Raw genomic sequence first — 20,813 nt, forward strand, 5'->3', positions numbered from 1 at the left:
CTTCTTACTGAAACAAATCGCCTTGTTGATGAGGAATCCTGAAAAAGATTCAAATTATGCAGGTGCTTAACATAACAGAAATCTGCATTGTAAGAGACAAAGAATACAAAATTCCTTTTGACATCACTGTAAACAGGATGTGCGTTGAGATGGAGATGGGTTTCTTGGCACAGGTCGCCTGAAGTCGCATCCAGAGTGTTTCTCCATTTTCTTGTGTTCCAGAGTGGCAGAGACGGTGGGTAACGGTGCAAGGTCAGGTTCGTTATGCAAGATGAAGCCGAAGTCGGCGGCTGCTCCTGTGTGAGCTGCAAAACGTGCAAGTCGGTAGCTGCCTCATTCGGAAGGCAGGCCAGATGCAGACACCCGTGGAGCTGGGTCAGCCCCGGTACCGGTGTTAGCGGCTTCCGATGTGCTGCCGACTTCGCCTCGTTGCAGATTTTCTCTCCCAAGGGGTCTGGCCGCCCCGCCGGGAGCTGGCTGGCTGAGGCCGAAGGGGCGCCTGGCGCCGGGGTCCTCTCGGGCGGCCCCCGGCTGGGGCCCGGCGCCCGCCAGTTCTCCTCACGGCCGGCCCGCCTGCCTGCGCGCCTGCCTCCCTCCCGCCGGCCGGCCGGCAGAGCCGACCTCGGGCCTGGGGGCAGCGGGGCAGCCACGGACGCCCCCGGCCAGCCGCCCCCCCGCGGCGCGCCTGTCGCTGGCAGTCGCAGTGGGGCGGCCGGAGGGGCCCGGCCGCCGGCTCCCCCGGAGGAACTACAGCGCCCGTCGTGCCCCGCGCGCCGGCCGGGCCCCGCCCCCGCCGCCCTCTGGGCGCTGCGCAGGCGCAGCGCGCCACGCCCCGGGGGGCCATTGGCGCACGCGCCTCCCGTCCCACAGGCCCTGCCCCCGCCCCGCCCCGCCCCGCCCCGCGGAGCCAGGCGGCGGCGCCTGCGCGGTGCCGAGCTCGTGCCGCTCCCCGGCCGTCCTTGCGAGCCGGGCGGCGGAGGCGGAATGGGGAGCGAGGCGGGGCCCCGCGCGTGAGGCCGAGGAGGAGCCGCTGCGCCGGCGAGCGGGACCCCGGCGGTGAGTGCCCGCGGTGCGCGGCCCGCGGCCGGGGCCTGCCGCTCCGGCTTGAGGGGGCGCGGAAGCCGCTTCCGGGCGGGCGGTGGCGGGGGGCCACCCCCGCCCCCAGGCGCGGCTGCCGGGTGGGGGAGGGGCGGCCCGGAGGCTGGGGGAGGAGCCGTCGTGGGTACCGCCCCCTTCCCCTCCGCAGCCGCCCCGGCCGGCCCGGGCCGCCACCGTCCCCTGCGGGGTGACCCGCTCGCCCTCCCCCTGCGGGATCGGCCCTCCCCGGCGGGGCGGGGCGGGCGGCCTCGGCCGGCCGGGGGGACAGGTGCCGCGGCGGGGACGGGCCGCGCGTCCCGGCGGCGAGTGCCCCGTCGGGCTGCCGAGGAGGGGCCCGGCGCTTCGCTTGCCGGCCTGGCCGCCCTCCTGCCCTTCGGGGTAGCGCCGGGCGCCTCACTTAAGGCTTCCTGCAGCGTCCGCGTGCTCGGAGCCGTGCGGGGCCGCTGCGGCTCGGGCACGGAGCGGAGGTCGGCGGGGCCGTGGGGCAGCTGGCGGCGGGGTTGGTTTTGGGAGGGGAGAGGCCGGGTTCGTTCGTTCATTTACCTTCGCCTAGAGGTCACATACCAAACCCCAGACAACTCCGACTGCCGCTGTCATTTTCCTGCAGCTAGTACATTTAACAGGTTCTAAGGATGCTGCGTTGTCTACCGAATTACGTTGTTCAGAAACCATACTTTACCATACATCGTATGTCAGTGTGTGACGTCTGAATAAAAAAGCAGATCTTACGTCCAAGTGCTTATGTATTTTAGAACAAATGACAAAAAATATGCAGGCAGTCCACGCGGATAGTATGAAAGTATCAGCTCACAGGAGTGGTGTCATTTGAATTCCCCCATGCCCCAGTGTCCCTGAGGTTAATGGTCATCCTTAATGAGGAATAATAATAAAAAATAATAGACTAAGACCCTTTTTACCAGTTACATAAACCAGATGGATTTGTGTCTTTTGTTCCAGCACAGCAAAACAGCTGTAATTATGGTTTTATTCGTATTTCTCTGGAAAGCACTTACCATGCATGTTCAGCGTTGCTATCGTACACTTACTTGTTCAAGGGTGATGTTAAGGCTCTGTTGGACATGATGCAGGACTGTAATGCGTGTGATTTTCTTAGCAAGCTTAAAGAAAAATGGCAGAGAGTTCCCTTAGATTTGGGGTTTGATGTCATTTGAGGTGTTGCGTACAGCTTCTGATGAATGATGCCTTCTGGTGGCTTCTTCAGTTCGTTTTGGTACAGTCTGTCTATAGTTATACAGTCAGTGTGATACATACTTATTGGGGGGTTTTGTCTGCAGAGAAGTAAAACAGAAATTAAAAAAGCTTCCAAACTGTTGTGGTTTTGACTGCTTACTACTTCTAAGCGTTTGAAATCTACTACCCGTCCCTACTGTAAAGTTCTAAGTAGCTGGGTCAAAACCAAGTTGTTTATTATGGTGAAGCAGGGAGCTTTACATTCCCTGTTCTAGGGATCGCATTTCTAACTTCAAGAAAATAAGTTGTGTTCTTTAGTCTTCCCATATCTGAATTAGAAATAGCTGCCTCAAAACTCTAATACTCCAGGAGCAACTTAGGCATTATTCTGTCTTGGTGAAGGTGCATTCAGGGGTGGGAGGGCATGTTTTGTATTTTGGTTAGGGTTTTATTTTTTTCCCCCAAAAAAAGTAAGGCTTTGACAAGTGAAACCCCTGGCGTGATGGTTATACAGGGAAGAAAGTTTATTTTCTTGTTCTGTAGGGTAGCATATTTCCATTTCTGTATGTGCATATCTTTAATGGACTGTATTGTCTTGGTATTGCAATATAGCGTTCTTGCTTCAGAGCTGCATGGCTTAATTCTATAGATGGACTTAAAGCAAAACTGATGTGTATAGGCACCATATTTAACACTCTGAGGTTCTGATCTCAGCTGTACCCTTTAGGCACTTCCCTAATGTGTTTTAGCTGTATTTTGTTACATAAAGATTTTAATATTTTCAGAGTAAACACTGCTGTTTCTTACAAGCTGTTTTTGGACTAATGTGGAAGATGCTGCTGTTTAGCAATAAATACCAACAAATGAAAATCTGCTTTCCTTCTGTAAAGCTTGGTGTCATGTAGCTGCCCTCAAAATGCCAAAATAAAGCCTCATGTGACATTTGTCTTCAGTTTATTGTATCTCTAGTGTAAGCTACTAAGCTTTTCTCTGAACTAAAGCATCTGGTTATTTTGTATCAGTGAATGATTCACTACCCTTAAACTAGTCATGCTTTGCCATACGCCTGCTTCATATTTTCACCTAAAGCATTCATCAGCTCTTTCTGCTGTTCACCTGAGCCTCATGGACCATAGCTTTCAAAATGTTGCTCAAAAAAAAATAAAAATCATATGAGCCCCTAGTTGGGCTGGAAATAGCTTGTGGGAGGCTGTATCCCCAGACACGGTGGTGTCTAGAGGTGATTGCTGTCCAGGTAATGGTTAGTTCTTCTGCCTGCCATGGCTGAAACCGGAAGGTCAAGGATGCGGGTTGATTTTAGAAAAAGGAAAGGTATGACTCCTTTCCTGTCCATACTTACCCTTCCCTTTCCAGCCATCCCTCACCTTTCGGGCGTGACATCAGGGTATACAAGCTTGGTTGAAGCTGTGAAGGTGTAGTAGAGTGAAAGCCTTTGATGTTAGTGGCAGCAACAGCAAGCCTTTGTCTCTGAAGCTGAATTACAGTAGGGATTCGGTGCTCCCCACTTCCAGTTTTTCTTTAGGCTGCAGTAGAAAGTGAGGGATGACTGCTTACTTGGAGCAGCTGGGGGGGTGGGGAGGGTTAAATATATAATTGCCTGAGTAATGAGTGGTGATCCAGTAAGTAGGCTCACACAACACTTAGCTGAAATATGTTAAGAGATTACAGTTTAGGAAGAAATATTTTATTTAGGTTTCATCAGTAAATTGCTGTGACAATTTTGAACTAGCAGGGCAGAATCTGTGAAAAAAATAAATACAAAGTACAGTGGCTTCAGCGGATAAAGTAGTTTATTAGGAAGATAAAAAACAAAGTTAATACCTAAACAATATATGTCTGACCAAAAATATTTGGGAAGTGTAACTGGGGTACTTAGTGGTTTTTATTACTAGTTGTGTGCTGAAAAAGCTGAAGGTATCTTTTTTTCTTGTCTAATCTATGAATTCCAAGTATGTATGGGAGACTGAGATGTACCGAATCTTAAAACATGAGATCACAGTATTTAGGAGCAATCAGTTCACTACCTACAAGTGATGTTTCCTTTGGTAAGTAAATAAGACATATGTAAATAGAGAACACAGTTTGGTATTTTTTTATTGTGTAGCTTCTGTAATGCTGTGTAAACAGAAGTACAGGTAATGAACACGTCCCAGTTTCTTCCAGAAGCTGCTCAGCATACCATCCTGACTAAAAAATAGCAACTAATTATTTCATAAACACATATTTTTATATTATTAAATAAATAAATAAATAAGTGCTCACCAGCTGCTAAAACAATAATAATGTAAATCTGAAAAAGTATAGTGAGCTGTTTAATAGCACAGATCAATGTGGTATGTAGCCCACTTTAAAAAAAGAATTAATGGAGAAAATTTAATGTTTGGCTTTAAATATCAAATTTAGTATTGTCTTTTGTGTGCAGAATTAAATTGTGCAATTGTTCTGTTATAATAATAACTGAAGTGTGTGATGTAAGTCACTTCATCCTCATAGGTATGCCCTTAATTGTTAATAGTTTGTCACCTGTCCATTTGTTTTAAGTGCTGGGAAGATATGTAGAAATACAAACCTTAAGCAGTAAATAAAAGTATAACATTTCTTTCAAAGAAGGTTTATGATCCTTGGTGTTACAATTTAACCTTGTAGGCAGTTTTTGGCTTGCCTCCATCTGGGCTGCTATCTTTCCTGGAGGAAGCAGAGAATGGCTGAACCATTCTTGCCAGCTACAGCCCAACAGAAAGCACAGCGCTGAGGAACACCTTGTGTAAGTGTGCAGAGATGCGCCGGTTTAGCTTCTGGGGGTTACACTTTTTTGTAGGAGTAGATGCTGCCCTCCACTTCAGTGCAATGGAAGGGGCAGCTTTGCAACTAGTAGGAGCAGATTTCTCATTTCCACACAGCCTCCTTTATTCTCCTTCTTGCTCACAAGGAACTGAGCTTTTTTAGACTGGCTGTTTTGGTCTCCGGAGGCACACAAGGGAAGGTATGAGCGATGGCTGCTTGCATGAGGTGGGAAGGGGCCAAATGGCTGCAGTAGAGGAAAACTGAGGAGGAAGAGCTCAATGGTGAGGTTTGACATTCCAAATCAAAATGCAAGTTTGGACCAAACTGGAAATTATTTTCAGAAAAATAAATCTAGTTTCAAGTTGGTTGTTTTGTTTGCTGTCAGTGAATAACTTTGCCCAAGTATTCATATAGTTATGTATAGATAATATGTGTTTTTGTGTCATTTTTGCCCTCTGTAGTATGAAAATTCCCCGTTTCTGTGGTCTAGCTTAAGTCAGCACATGAAGTTTACTTCCTGTTTTAAAGTTTCAGTGGGATCCTTAGGCTTTTGTGTTATGAGTAACTGAGCCTCACGCTGGAGAACAAACATCTGGCAGAAAGGAACTCTTGGGACTGAACATAGATCTCTGGTGCTACCAGAGCTTGAGCTGGATACATGGTTTTTAAAAAACACAAAGTACGATGATAATACTGTTAACCTGACACTTGTGGAAAAAGAGCTATCACAGTTACAAAAAATGCAGCTTCTCTTTTTCGCAAAAAATTGAGTAAGAATTCTGCAAGGATATCACTTCTCTTTAAAACCATACCTAACTTTTTGAAATAGGAGTTATACCTAAAACTTAGAAGCTAAATTTTAATGTGTTTTCTATAATGGCTTTTTTGAAATTTAACTTACCTTGGTAACAAGGCTTATTGCTACTTCAACATTTCTAGATTGTCCAGGTGTGTTTTTTAACTATGAGCGTCACCAGTCAAGGTGCAGAATTTTTTTTGGATGTTGCAGTGAAAATAAATTTTCGCTGATTTTTATGAGCATGAATTACATTGAATACTAAATGTAAATTCTAATGCTAAACATGCCAGCAATTAAACTCTCTCATTTCATGGTATTAGTAGTGTTTTTCTATCATGTTAGTATGGGAGTCCATAATTCTTGGTCATTGTTTTCCTCTGTCCACACTGCTTTCACATACTTAATGTTAAGTGTATTAATTTGATGTTGCCTGATGTAAGATAATTAAATTGGCGTATATTTTACCATATTTGTAATAATCTAGCGCCAGTAGATTTTAATATTGTGACTCAAATGCTGTATAAAAATATAATGCTAATCTGTACAAAGCCTTAAATACTTGTATTTTTTAAATTTAATTTGAGAAAAAGTATCACCTCACAACTTCCTCTTAATTTTCAGTTGTTGTGTCTTCAATGGAAGCTGTTCTTTTAAGGTAGCCTAAAGAGTTTTTCATATTTGATGGGATTCTTTTAATTGATTGGACTAAAAATGTAAGAGCTTGGGAGGAAGAAACGCCACACCACCACCACCACCACCACCAAAAAAGCCCGAACAAAGAAAAACCAAAACCCAAACCAAACAAAAAAAAAAATCAACAGCGAACCCAAAACTGATTTGATAGAGTTACCCAGAAACTCCTTGGATTATTTTAGTCTAGTGGGTTTAGCTTTTCCTGTTCTTTAGATGTTATAATCTTCACAAATTCTCTAAGTTTTCTTTGTGCTGGCCACTGGCAAGCTAATCTTGGATGCAGAGATCTTTCACAAATCATGCTTCTGAAGCTTTAATCATGAAATTTGGGGTTGCAGTTCTCCAAAAATTATACAACTCGTACCACTGGTGATCAGGTGTAGTTTTATCGGTCATGTTTTGGAAAGGATTTTAAAAGTTGTTGGAGGAAATGAAATGCAGCTTTCCAGCTGAAAGAGGAAGTGATAAATATGTGGAGTTCTGTCTTTGTTGTCTGGATGGTTCAGTAATGTAACTGACATACAACGATGGAGATTGAAATCCAGGTTCCTAGAAAAAGGTAACTAAGAACTAATTTTCTGGCAAAGACTATCACAAACACGTCTTGGAATATGCCAAAATCTGTATACTCTACCAAAAAACAATGGAGAAGTTGCATTGGCTGTTACCTGCAGTGCTTCTTCAATTTTATGATATTTTACTTATTTATGATAAAACTGGCTTTCCGTTTTCTATTGTGTTTGGCTTCTTTTGGTTGCTAGTTCTTTATAAATCCTTTTGTAAGTAAGTTTTTAATAGGCTATTTCAGCCCAACTTTGAAGGCATCTAAAAGAATCACAAACATATGTCACAGGAGTTTGCAGTTAGTCTGTGTGATTAGAACAGTTAGTTGCGGATGCATATTTTCGAGGGGTAATTACATTTGGTGTTTTTTAGTACTTAAGAGCAAGAATTTCACAACTCTGAAAAATGTTTTATACTGACAGAGGCAGTTTTGTGTTTTTTGTGGGGGGAGGACAATGGCTTATGTATACTGGGGCTTCCGTTAAACTATGTACACTAATTTTATTTAAAGCGGCGTGATTTTTCTTGTGTAGACTAGGCTACACAGCAGATTTGGGAATGACGGTCAGAATTTGTTTGTTCCTGTCCTGTCAGATGCTGAGTTTTTTCAGTAGCTGTGAGGCATATGTATTTTTAGTGTCTATTTGTGTTATTATTGAATTAATTTTTATTATATTTGGCAAGTAAATTGAAAACAGCAATCAGTATGTATTTCCTAAGGTGTGCTTGTTTTTATGATACTCTGAAGCCATAGGATTGCCAATAACTACTGTGGTGGGTGCTGCAGACTGAGCTGAAGCTTGTTTTAGAAAATCTATCTGAATTTAATTTAAAATCCTAAGGTTGTTTATACTTTTTTTCCAGAAAGCTGGTATTTCATGTAAGTTTTCTTGTAAGGCTGTTTGGCTGTGTAAATTGGCTTAGAAGACAAATACTGTGAATTTTCGGGTCCTGTTGCTGTTTCAGTAATTGGTGATTTAACTCATCAGTTTTCCCCATAGTTGCCTCTGGCCTTTACTGGCTCTGGAGACAGATTTCTGCTTCCCAGCCTTTTGCTGCAGAGACCAGCTGCTGCCCCAAGATGAGTGGTGCCACACCTTGCCTTGAATGTATTTGTGAATGTTTTCAGTGTTCACATGCATGACATTTTGCAACATCTCAGCCCTGGAGGTGGTGATGTTAATCATAATTAATAATCTACTGAGCCTATAAATATTTAAATTTACTTTCCCTTTGGGTATTGCATGAGTCTGGGGCAGAGGAGAAAAACAGAACTTGTTAATCCCAACTTTATGCGTGGTACTGAAAAAAAACACCCTAAAAATTTAGAAATTTGCAGAAGGGCTAAATACTTCATGCAGTCTTGATGAAGGGTTGCCATTGGCATTGATGGGAATATGTCTGAAAGGAGGAGATTATATAGTTGTCTTGTACCATGGTAAAAAAAAAAGACAGGAAAAGAAAAAGATAACTTTCTTCTATGTAGCATGAGTTTGACAGACATCAGCATCCATTCCATCAGGTAGCACTGCTGTAGTTGTAACATGGATCAATAAAACCATTATCTTGTTGGCATGGCTCAAAACAGATCTTCAAATGAAGTAACCTACATCAGAAAAAAATCTTTTGGTAGGTAAAACTGCATCTACAATTAAGCTTTCCTAAAAGCTGCTACGCTGGGAGCATGACAAGGTTATACTCCTATCCATTACAGTTAAGTTGGGAAAACATTTGCATGCAACCCAATCTCCAGTTGATTTTACTCAATATGGGCCTAATAAAACAACTGGTGAAGGCATAAGGGGAGACTTTCCTTCTACTTAGGCTGCGAGGTCAATACTGCTACCTAATACTGCTGGTATTAGCTTGATAATATACAGGACTCTTTAAGCCAAAAACTAAGGTGCTGCAGATAGATGTCGTTATTAAATAATCACTAAAAATAATCAGAGAAGCTGTTACATAAACTGTTTTTCTAGATGTCTTTGTTTTTCCTTCTCTTACAGTAGAATGGGTTTTATCTCAGCCACCATAATTCTGTTTAATATTCACTAAAAGTTGGATATGATTTGCCTGTGTTACATTGGAACATGCAGGGTTTTAAATATGAAACAAAAATCATACATGGAAACTGATCATCTGTGACATATATCACACTATGAAAAGATCCAAGCGACGCTGTTTGTTCTTAGTTCCTTATGTTAGAGAGTTGTCAGTTCAAGTGACAGCCTATAAATTATAGATCTCATCATCTGTGTTCAATACATGGTGGCAAAAATTGAATGTAAAGCACAAGAAACTTAATTTTCACAGTGTTAACTCTTAAAAGTTTGTGTGGTAATATATTTTCAGAAAATGCTTATTTCTGGGAATGATGAAGCCTTAGAATTGAATATTCTTTGCCTTTAGTAAGGTAAACTAGACTGTTCATACTGACCTCCCAGTTAAAGGATTATGAATTCCGTAAATGAACTTTAATGCTGTTTGAAAAATCTGTGAATAAAATAACGAGCACAATTCAGCCAATTTAGTGAAGAAGCAATTTTTCTACATCCAATCTAAAAGATAGTATCTCAGTAATGGATTAGAAAGCGACACTGTCAGGGTTCAGCATGCAGTACTTCGTGTGGCACATGTGCTTTTTGTCACTTCCTCCATGTATTAAGCAGGTGTACGGAGCTGACAAAGTGTAGCAGGCTTCGGCCGTACTGAGCTTGGTGGCTAATAGGTGGTGGCAAGTGGCTTTTAACGGACAAACCAACAGACCCAAGTTAAGCCATGTTTGTAGGGGGGCGGCATACCCGTTCTGGTTGCATTGTAATTGGCATGGTTAAGAAAGATAATGCGTGGCATTGGCATCTGCCTATACATGTCAGCTGGGTATGTTCCCAAGATTTCCATAGAGATTTAACTTTACCTGCCGGCAGGAGCATCACGATGTATTACTGCATCTCTGCTGCTGCTGTTGTTTTTGCCAGGTGATATATTGCTGTTACAGAAATGCCCAATGTGTTATATTACGCGTTTCTGGTGTATAGACATGTCCAAAATTTGTTACCAGTGCTAAATCCAAAGCAAAGCGTCTTTAAATGTTTTTTGTTTACCCTTGTTGTTTCTGGTATTTTAGCATGGACTAGGTAATGCACTCTTAAAAAAAAAACCAAAAAAAACCCCAAAACCCACAAAACCCACAACTAGGCTATATATAGCCTTAGATTATTTTTTTTTATTTGGGTGGTGGAACTGAATGTGCAAAGTTCTGGCCTCTGGAAAACTGGATTCTGTTGTCTGTCATGCGATCTGTTGTGGTTAGTCTGTAGATGCTCTTGAAAGAATAGTAGAAATGCTTAAAACTCCAGTAAAAAATTTGATGCCAAATCCATTGGCTCATCTTCTGCTTCATTTTGCTTTTTTTCACTCTGATGATTAGCACTTGGTTTTTTTAACAGCAATTTTAGTACATTCAGCTCCACTGATCACAGTTTTTTGGTATTTTAACTGACTCCACTAAATGGACAGCTGTTCTCAAGATGGCTGAGGTCAGCTACTGGAGTGGAACTGAACTATGTCATAATTGAAATCTCTAATAAGGGTAAATCGTCATTAAATAAATCCAGCCCAGGAACTGATAAAAGTATAAAAATTAGTCTTAATTCACTAGATCCCATCAGTTGTTGTACAACTTGCTGCAGACCTTTGCTGACTAGGGATTAGACAGCTTTTTTGAAGTGTGTAAAACATGTATATAGTCCTGAGGCAAACAAAACCAGAGGCGATGCTATGTTTATAGCAGTTGTTGAAAAAGTAAACTGCACATCTTTTATTGCATTTTCCTCCCTTCCTCTGTTAAGTGGTAAAACTTTCTGTTTTAGAACCATCAGTGCTGGCACAAGCGGGAGTTTGGAGAGGTGGACAGGAGAAAAGGGGTAGGGGTTGGGAATAATTCTAAGGCCAATCCAGGCAATAGGGCATATTATATATACTGTCAATGTGGTGTTTCTCAGAAGTATAGGAGGGTTTGACAGATTTGCAGGACATTTTGTAGTATTCAATTCAGCTCTCAATAGTTCAGCCCTTATCAAAAGTGATCACATTTTCATTTGGGCTGAAAAGTTGCGTTTCTTATGCTGGGATTAAAATATTTAATCAAAAAACACTAACCAAATTGTTCAAACTGTTTCTGAGAATTTAGCTATCACGGAAGAATTGCCTGTTCTCTGTAATAAAAAAATATTTTGGTAATCAGGCAAGCCTTTGTAATACTCTTCGTAATTTAGAGGGAAAACCTAAACTTGGCTGGAGAAGACCTCCCGGGTTTCCTTGCTAATGTGTGGACTGTAATTTTCAGAAGCCTTAATTGGAAGTTAACATAGGAGAAATAAAGGTGGCAAGGGAAACCTGGGAAACGGTGAGCAGCCAAAAGGTGAGGTTAGATGAGGAACTGGGTTTGGAGAAGAGGAATGGTGAAACTGAACTTGCGCGGGCCTAAGTGCTGAACAACTGCATGGTGAGGAGGAGGTTGTGAGAAAGATGATGATGGTGGAGGAACTGGACTGCAGGAGAGGGGAATGAAGAAACTAATGGAGAGGGACTGAACCTGAGGAGTGGTGGGACTAGACCACGGAATGGGAAACTAGCGTACCAGGCTTGAGTATGGTATTGGAGGAGTTGGTATTGGGTTACTTTGTGGTCACAAGACCGTAGGAACCAGGAGCAGCATTCACAGGGTGTAAGACTGGAGGGCCCCAAACAGTGGACCAGCACTTTCTCCAGAAGTGTGAAGAATGAGGAATTATTCCCTGGGCGGGCAGTAACAGTTGTGATGCAGGTAGCTGATTAGTCAAGATACTCCTGCAAGAGTCTGTCCTGGTTACAGTGCCCGTCTGCTTCATGATGCAGAGTCCAGACATTCTGCTTATTCCTTCAGAAACATGCAGTGTCCAGCAATTAAACAGCAGTCTCTCCAGCTGTTAGCTGGCCAGTTGTTTCCAAGAATGCCTTTTATATATATCTGTTTGTGATCGTAATATAATGCACTGCTTTGAAACTGCTTCCATGGCAATTAATTCAGCCAGGGAAAGACATGTGGCAGGAGTTGCTGAGATACACCTGAAGGATGGGAATGGGTGTGGGAGTCACATGTGGCATGGTTTGTGTAACTTGGTATGCAGCTTTCGTTGTTGCCTGTAACAAAGATTTGTGCCAAGGCTTTTCTCCTAGACTGCCTGCTTTAGCTTGCTCTGGAGCAGACAGCAAGATGTAAACTGTCACAGCATGCCTCATCAGCGAAGCAGGATGTTACAGCTAAACAGGCAGTGTGATAGCACAGCCAGCGCAGGAGGTAGAGTCTTGGGACCAGGGCTTTTCCTGTGCGATTATGGTTGGTCTCTTTTCAGGTGTGCTCTCTCTGGAGCAAAGCACTTAACTCTCCCCCAGGGGATCCGAGTTTTGTTTTCCCCAAGATGTCTGTTGGAAACAGCCTGTGAATTGCATCCTGATAGAGCTCCACAGAATTTGTAGGCTGGAGACTGATACTGTTCCCCTGAAGTGAACCAAACTGGAAAGCATATGCTGCCACATACCTGGAGATTCTATCTTCATGTGATTATGAGACTTAATCATAATGTGATTGGAAAGCTTGTTTGTGATATTTCTAAAATGCTAGGGTATTATTTAATTATTTATTTTAAGGTTGGCTGTCCCCTGAATGGATTAATGAAGAGCAGGAATGCCCTCAGTAATAGGGAATAACCTGGATACTGCTACATACTCTGAATGGGAGCTGGCTCCTCCAACAGTCCACTCAGATTTGGATGTGGTCTATAGCTGTCTGCTGAGAGCTAAGGGTAGTTTTGTGTATTTGTATAGCACTACTTCTGAGCTGGTATGGACTCTCAGAGCAGAACTTGAAATACTTTGGATGGTGCTGTAACTGCAGCAGACTTTATCCACCTATGAGTAAATGGGAAAACACACAAACCTGTTTGTTACTTTTATAGTGCTGGCATTATCTTTGAAAAATGTGCAGCTTGCTCCTATGTGACTTCAGTTGTGTGATTACACACTCTCCCTTAAAGTAAATTTTCTAACATTCTGATAGCGTCACATATCCTGTGAAGTAATCTTAGGTTTAGGAGCTGAATGCTGCTAAGCAATTTGTATTTTATTCTCTATCCAAAATAATCTTGTGAAGGCCCTTCCTGAGGCTTTAGTTCTTGCCAGTATGAAGAGTGCGTAACTCACGAGGGAGTTACTTAATACTGTGTTTATGAGATGACTTATGAAATTTTAAACTTGCTTTACCTGTCTACATGAAGCATTTCCCTTTTCTTTCCCCTTTCATGGCCTTGTTGCCTTATTAAAGGGCACTGTTTATGTACCTGGGTACTGCTTGTTAAATAAAATAGATGGCCTCTAATGTAATTTTGCTATTTGACTGAATGGCAACATTTCAGTCTAAGAAGTGTTTGAAGGCAGTGTTTGTATTAAGCTTTTCAGTATGTTGTAAAAAATGCAATGGTCTGAGCAAGATACAGAACTGAGACATGTCTCAGACATTGTGCAGTCTTGGTAAATAACTTGTGTCAAACTCTGTGTCCTCATCTCCAAGTCATTTTTTTCAACCAACTCAGCAGCTGTATGGGTACCACTCACAGTTTCTGAAGTGCTTTGACATGCTTAGACCGTAAGTGGTAGTTTTTATTCTTTCCTCTTATGGTTGATTACTTTCCGAAATGGAGCTATGCTTGTTACTAGGATAATTTTTGTCCCAAAGCGATGTGCCTCATTTCTTCAGGTAGTATCAGTTTCTTCACATATATCCAAATCTGTAGGACTCGGGGCCTATGATGACGAGGCAGGGCTGTGTTAGCAGTCTTGCTGTGTTACTGACTAGTTGGGATAGAACAGGTTCTGGTAGCTGAGGGAGCGGTCCCACTCTGCCTTCATCCTTTGATTACTGACTTCTTGGGACTATTTTCAATGTTTTTTCATTTTCACACATTTTCAGAGTGTGTCTGTGGCAAAACGGAATAACCGGTGGACACCCACCATGCTTCAGATGTGGTCTTGCATAATACTTTGTTGCAGAAGAATTCCCTGTGTCCTTCAATCCGCCCAACAGCTTTACAAAATAACATCTGTGCATGCAATCACCTGCTCTAATTTGCTTCTGCTGTTGCAATTGGTTACAAGGCACAAAGTCACAATACAGACTCAGTGCAAAACAGAAATAATGGAGCCTTCTGTACCGAATGAAAGAGCTCTGAGTTTGGTCTTTTAGGCTGTGCCTCTCTTTTAATGTGTTCGTGCCGACTTAGATGACACACTGTAATAAGTGAAATCTATTAAAGCTGGCTGCAGCATGTCACTGTCTTCACTTTTCTGTGTTGTTTCCAAACCTCAGCTGTTTAATATTATTTTTTACTTACTAGACATGTAGCTCAGCTGATTTTTTTAGGAAAGAGTTCAGTTACTTTCAAAAACGAGGCTTGGAAAAACACATTGTTTTGCCCATGCCGGCACCTTCCTCTCCCCAACCCACATTCCTGTGCTTGAAAGATGGTGACATGATGGCTGGGAGGTTTTGTGTTAAGGACATGCCTTCTCCTCTCCATGTTTAAAATCTCTTTTAATTTATTCTTTCCTTGGGGGATAGAGGAAAGGTGACAATTCCACACATGTTCAGTGAAGGCTGTTTATTTCTGATACTCAGTTATTCTGAAGGTTTGACTCCACGTTGAGCAGGAAGATGGTTCGAGAAACTGCATTTTGGGAGTACTGAAAAGAGTGGCTAGGCCTGAGGAGGTGCTTGAGCTGCGAGCAGCTCTCTGACACTGTCACGTAACAGTGTTCTTGGCTCCTGTGGAAGAGAAATCAAGTGAACGAGAGCTGGTGGGAGTCGAGGAGCTTGCTGTTGGTAGTGAGGTAAGGAAGATGACTTCTTGTGAGAGTCTTGAGGGAGAGACTGAGAATCTGTGGGAGACACTGGGACAAGGTGAGAAGGTGAGGTAGATAGTCATGAGGAAACAAAAAACTGCAGCAGAGGAGAACATCCGGGAAGAAACAGGAACTGATAACTAATCAGGTAGAAGAAACAGAGGAAGAAGAGGGAGAACTTTATCTGAAGGAAGCACTGTGCAGCAGGAGACTAGGAACCAGGTGAATAAAGAACAAGGAGAGGGGAAAGTGGGAGACTGAGCTTGAGTCACAGGGACCAACACAGATGAACATGTTGTGTGTGGTATGCTGAGGGTGAAAAAGATATCAATCAAGACAGGAACCATGGGAGTACTGACACTAGGTGGTAAAGAAATCAAAACTTGAAGTTACGGGGGAAAATACTAAGAAAGAAGTGAAATCTGGGGAGATGAAGCTGTGCATACAGTATCACAAAACAGAGCTGCCCAAAGAGGGAGGCAGCACTCCAGTCATCATGGTTCTTCCACTCCTCTGCTCTCCATCTTTAGTGCTTATTGGGCTCTTCCATGAGCCAACTCGGCAGCAGAAACTTGTTGGAGCAGCTAGCAAATTGAATCATCTCACAAAGGGGTCTTGGGAGAGCAAACTACTGGAATTGGTGGGTGGGGGATGTTAATGGGAGGGAGTAGTATGACCTTCCCCATGTGGCAGTAGTGAGTTGTTGAATCTCCTGGCAGATGAGAACCACATAGGTGAAAAGCAATTTGAAGCAAGGAGCCTGCTGCAGAGGCAGGACTGAAGCAGTAACAGACTGGGAAGAAAGAGTCAAGTCTGAGAGGGAGAAGTTGGCAGACAATCAGCTGAGAGGATCCATGTTTTTTTCAGTCTCACCAGTTACTGTTGTCAGCAAAAAATCTGTTAAGAGCCAGAGGAAAGGTGCAGATTTGTACGGCAACAGTACATTAACAACCATTAGTAAAAGTGGAAGAGTTTTTTGTGGTAGGCCTAAAGGCTCTGATTCTGCTGATAAGTCTGGATATAATTTGAGCATTGTGAAATTTCTTCCTTACTTAAAGGCCTAGGAATTTACACATATAGGAAAGTAATGCTTTCTCAAAGCGGTAAAATAAAAAACATGAAACCTAAGTACAGTCTTAATTTGTCACATTTACAAATATGCACCATTACCTTTATTTTTAGTCAGTGTCTTTCCTTTAGCCAGAATAAAGAATGAACAGCATGAAAAGACCTCATGAATATTTTGCTTCTCGTCATAATTCTGTCTCTTACTGTGCTCTATTCAAATTCTGATCTGAGTAATTGTTAATTTCCATAAGCACTCTGTGAGTGATCTCCTGTAGTGAGGTACTTGGTTTCATACATACATACATTAAATTTTCGCTGCGTTCTGCATACAGAGAACTGAAGGATGAGAGTTTTTTTTAAAAAAAAAAAAAAAAAAACAACCACAAACAAAACAAACCAACGACCCTCCCCAAAACCCACTTAGCTGGATACATTTGTAATTATTAACCTGGCAAAACATAATTCCATATTATGTGTTTCCATATTCTACCAATCTGTAAAGACAGCCCCAGGAGTTGAGTAACACTGCTGAAGAGTGCTGTACGATGTTCGGGCTAAGGCTGGTTTCATCCCAGGAGCTCTGCCAGGTTCCAGAGGCAAAGCATTTGTGTCCTCATTTTCCAGGGTGGCTTTTCTGTGCTTTTGCAATGGCATTGTCTTTTTTCCTCTGTGTGCTTGCCCATCTTGCCCACTGTAGATGTGCACCAATTTGTTGTAGGTGTGGTCTGTCCTATTAGCTTAAAAAAATTATATGTAATATCTCATTCTATGAATTACTGTTGAAATACTGTCTGTTGTTTAGCAGCTTTTGCTGGGGTGTTTTAGGTTGTTTTTTGGGGTGGGGGAGAGGAATTGGTGGATGCAATGCTGTGTAGGAATTTTACAGATCATTCTCATACTCAGATAAGATGCAATAGCATTTGCCAGGCCAGTCTGTATCATTGTTAATATTGAAAATGCTTATATAGTTGATATTTTTGACCTTTTTTGATATCTGTAAGTCAGACTCTTCAGATACCTGGACATTTCTTCTAAAATCTCTTGTTAGAGCATGCCATGTACTTGTTTAAACACAATGTCAAATTAGCATAGCAGTGGATTATTTGATATAAATTAAAATATAACAAACCCAACGAGCATGGCAAAAATGAAAATGGCTGTGCCTCATGTTAATGCTATTCTCTTTTAAAGAGGTTTTCTGCTTTTGCATAAGAAGTCATAGTCTGGTTTGTATGATGTATCAGGAGTTCCTGCTCAGCCAGTATGTGTTATTTCCCTGAATGAGATTTTATAAAATACTGGGTATTCCTGATTGTTTGCCTAACTTAGCAAAGGGTTGACTGCTTTCTCCTTGGTTGTAATCTGTACATCAGGATTAAATAGCAGGAGTGCCAGAGGTGACTGCAGAGTCCAAAGGCTAGGGCAGAAGCCACAGGTATTATATCTACACTCTTGTCATGACTAAACTACTCACAGAAGTAGGTTTAATAGGGGGGTTGTGTGCGTTCTTATAACATGTTTTAATTCTGTTTTTTTGAGTCCATGGCTACACAGCCACCTTGATCGCTTTGTCTGCAGTGCAGGGCATCTTCCTCCATCTCTCAGCCTTCCTTGTGCTTGCCCTGACACTTGCATGGCTGCACAGAGAGCCAGGCTGTGTGGAACTGATGGGGCTTTAAGAAAAAGCTCTTCTGTTTGTCTTCCAGTAGATCAGTTTCCTTTCAGCAGCAACACAGCGGCACAGATTTCAGTTGGATTAAAGTCAGCATGTAACCATGACTTGACCTGTCATCCGAGTACACCACTGGGTGTGGGAAATAGATTTTTTCTTTTTCTAAGGTTTACTCTTATTTCTGTTTTCCTTTCATCCCTTGAAAGAAGGGCTCATATCTGAGGGTGACCGTTTAGACACAAAGGGCCAAGTTCAGCAAAGTGGACTCCAGTGGTGTGATGTCCCGTACAGCATATCTATCCTGTGGAATTCCGAAGTATGTATGTGCTAGGAAGATCTTTTTTGCTTACAAGTTCCATCACTGAGAATTTGTGTGTTGGCTTCCTTCAGCATATAAGCTTTTATTTGGCCCTAACTCTCAAGCAAACAATGTACCAGCATCTGGGTGTGGATGACCTGATAAACCTTCTTCAAATGTGAAGGTGGTGTTGTATACCAAAAAAACTTATTCATTCTTTTTCTACCTTCTTTAATGTGTATTAGCATAATTAGAAGACAGATTTGCTTTAACACTCTCTTCCCCTCCCCCCACCCCCCATTGCAACAGGCTGGGCAAGTTCTTATTTGCATCTATAAAATATGCTTGGGAAAGATGATAATGATCTTTGCTTTAAGTGCAGTGCTCACAAACACTCAGAGCCTCCAGACAAATTTATTTTTATGTCAAAAAAATAGTTAGCTAACTATTTTATAGTAAATGTTACCAATCAGTATGCAAACTGCCTATGAATTTTGTAAGATTTATTTCAAATGTTAAAATATTCTGATATTTAATACATAATATATTTTAACGTACAAATGGCTAAAATAGCAGCTCCCTTATTATGTTAATATGGCTTAGGAGTTAATGGACAGATTCTGTAAATGCTGAGCCTGATATTACTGTGTCTTGACAAAAGTTGGAGCATTCATTGTGGAAGGTATTGCTGTTTGTGTTTTTGGGACTGGGCTCTAAACAAGGTGTTCTGAAACCCATTGTTTAAAATTGTGTGGGGTTTCTTTTGTTGTTCCCTGCTGCAGGTGTGATGGACAGGTAGCAGAAAATTTCACTTTGATATCAGGGAATCAGAATGACTGAGTGCTTCCTGCCTCCCACTAGCAGCCCCAGTGAACACCGTCGAGTAGAACACAGTGGGGGTCTTGCTCGTACTCCTAGCTCTGAAGAAATAAGCCCTACAAAATTCCCTGGATTGTACCGCACCGGTGAGCCTTCACCACCTCATGACAGCTTGCATGAGCCTCCAGATATAGTATCTGATGATGAAAAGGAGCATGGGAAGAAGAAAGGAAAATTTAAGAAGAAAGAAAAAAGAAGTGAGTGGGCAACTTCTCTTATTTCGTGCTTATAATTTCTCTTTCTCTCTTGCTTTCTCTCTCAAAATTTCTTAGTATTCCCAATGGGGTTTTTTAGGCTTGTTTATGTGTGAAGGAAGTTAACTTGTACAAACAGGTTTTGTGCCATACCTGTGTCTCTTCCAGAAACCCCACACCTTAACCAAAAAATTGACTTGTTTTTTATTGCGAAGATACAGGTGCCAAGCAGGTGCCCAGAATTACTCATAAACATGTTTATTTAAAACCTTTAACGATGCATTGCTAATTGACTGCCACAGTGTTCTTCTAATCTCATTATCTGATCACATTCTAGGTGGAGGTTTGTAAGTGTATTTCCAAATAGATGCTTTTTGAAATTGTAGCTGAGGTGCTACCTAAAACAAAACTCTTAAGTTTGACCTGAATTTTGTACTTTTAAATTTGGAAGAGTTAGTTTCAACAGCTTTAACCTTTTCCCCTTATATCTTCATTGTTCAGAGTTTGCAGTTGTGTACCATCTCAAGTTTTCATGTGCATACTGCACCATTATTTGCAGAATAATAAAATCTGTGTCCTTTTTTTGGTCTAGCTTCTCAGTCTACTCTGATGATGCAGTTTCCTCTAGCAGTGCCAAAGTATTGCAGAGTTCAAAAACGTGCAAGCCAGCATCAAGATCTGAATTTATTAGAACCGACTAGAGTAAAGGTTAGAGGAGAGTAAAGCTTTGGCTATAGAATCCATCCTTTGTCGGTGTACCAGTGTCCAGAATGGAAGTTTTCATTTGAAAAGTGCACTGTTCCTCCAGATCAACAGAAGATCAATCTTACTTCCTGTCTTTGGATTTGTGCAGAAGATTTTAGAAACATGAGAGTTTTTATTCGATAGAAATTTTCTACATATTCTGAAAGAAAAAAGTACTTGAAAATACTAAGCTGATAGTGAGCACTCTCAGTACCGGAAAGATCCTTACTGTGCAGGTCTCTGAAACCTAAATATCACAGCCCAAATGCTAGTACTTTTTTAACTGACATTGTTTTAGCAAAATGTTGAAATAACGTTCCTCTTTTACAATGACTCTTGTCTCTTGCCTGGAAGCTCTGGGTGCCAGTGTACCCTGGCTTCTTCTTACATGTGAAATTTGGAAGATCAGCACACAGTATTCTGTCAGAATGAATATGGTGACTATTTGTAATGTGCATGCATGTATTTAAATAATTACTTTTTAAGAATTTACTGCCACTGCACTGCTTTTAATCAAACCAGTTTCCTGGAACGCAGGCATTGTTTCTCCCACAGTTTAGAAGGACTATTATTTTATCTAAAGGCTTTGTGCCTAAGGAATACTGTAACTCAAAAATATATTATCCTCAAGTTAAAACCAACAGTTTAAATTCCTACAGGTTTTAAGAAAAGTGACAACTTAATACAGATTATTGGATCGGTGGTGAAAATTTGGTATTGATTGGATAGGTCTAAATTCAGGCTATTAGTAGTTGGAGTTCTTGCAAATTGGCTTTCTGTTACAACTCTGCATCAGATACCTCTAAATTTGGAATTGCTAGAGGTCAGCATTATACGTAGCGGGGGTTTCTTTATGGTGTAATTCAGCAT

General features: G+C 41.9%; 1 protein-coding gene across 3 annotated transcripts in view; it reads left to right on the forward strand.

Moving 5' to 3' along the window:
- Positions 1-919: 919 nt before the first annotated feature.
- Positions 920-20,813, forward strand: part of RALBP1 (ralA binding protein 1) — a 34,621-nt gene continuing 14,727 nt past the window's right edge. The window contains exons 1-2 of one of the 3 annotated variants that reach the window (XM_080378987.1): positions 920-1,056; positions 18,909-19,202. In XM_080378987.1, the coding sequence (XP_080235113.1) occupies positions 18,959-19,202 (244 nt within the window). In that variant the 5' untranslated portion in view covers positions 920-1,056; positions 18,909-18,958. Of the gene's footprint in view, positions 1,057-14,923; positions 15,077-18,908; positions 19,203-20,813 lie in introns of those variants that run through there. The other 2 variants (XM_080378988.1, XM_080378989.1) reach the window with 2 other exon arrangements.

Source organism: Falco punctatus (assembly GCF_963210335.1).
Source record: "Falco punctatus genome assembly, chromosome: 3".
NCBI classification, from domain to species: domain Eukaryota; kingdom Metazoa; phylum Chordata; class Aves; order Falconiformes; family Falconidae; genus Falco; species Falco punctatus.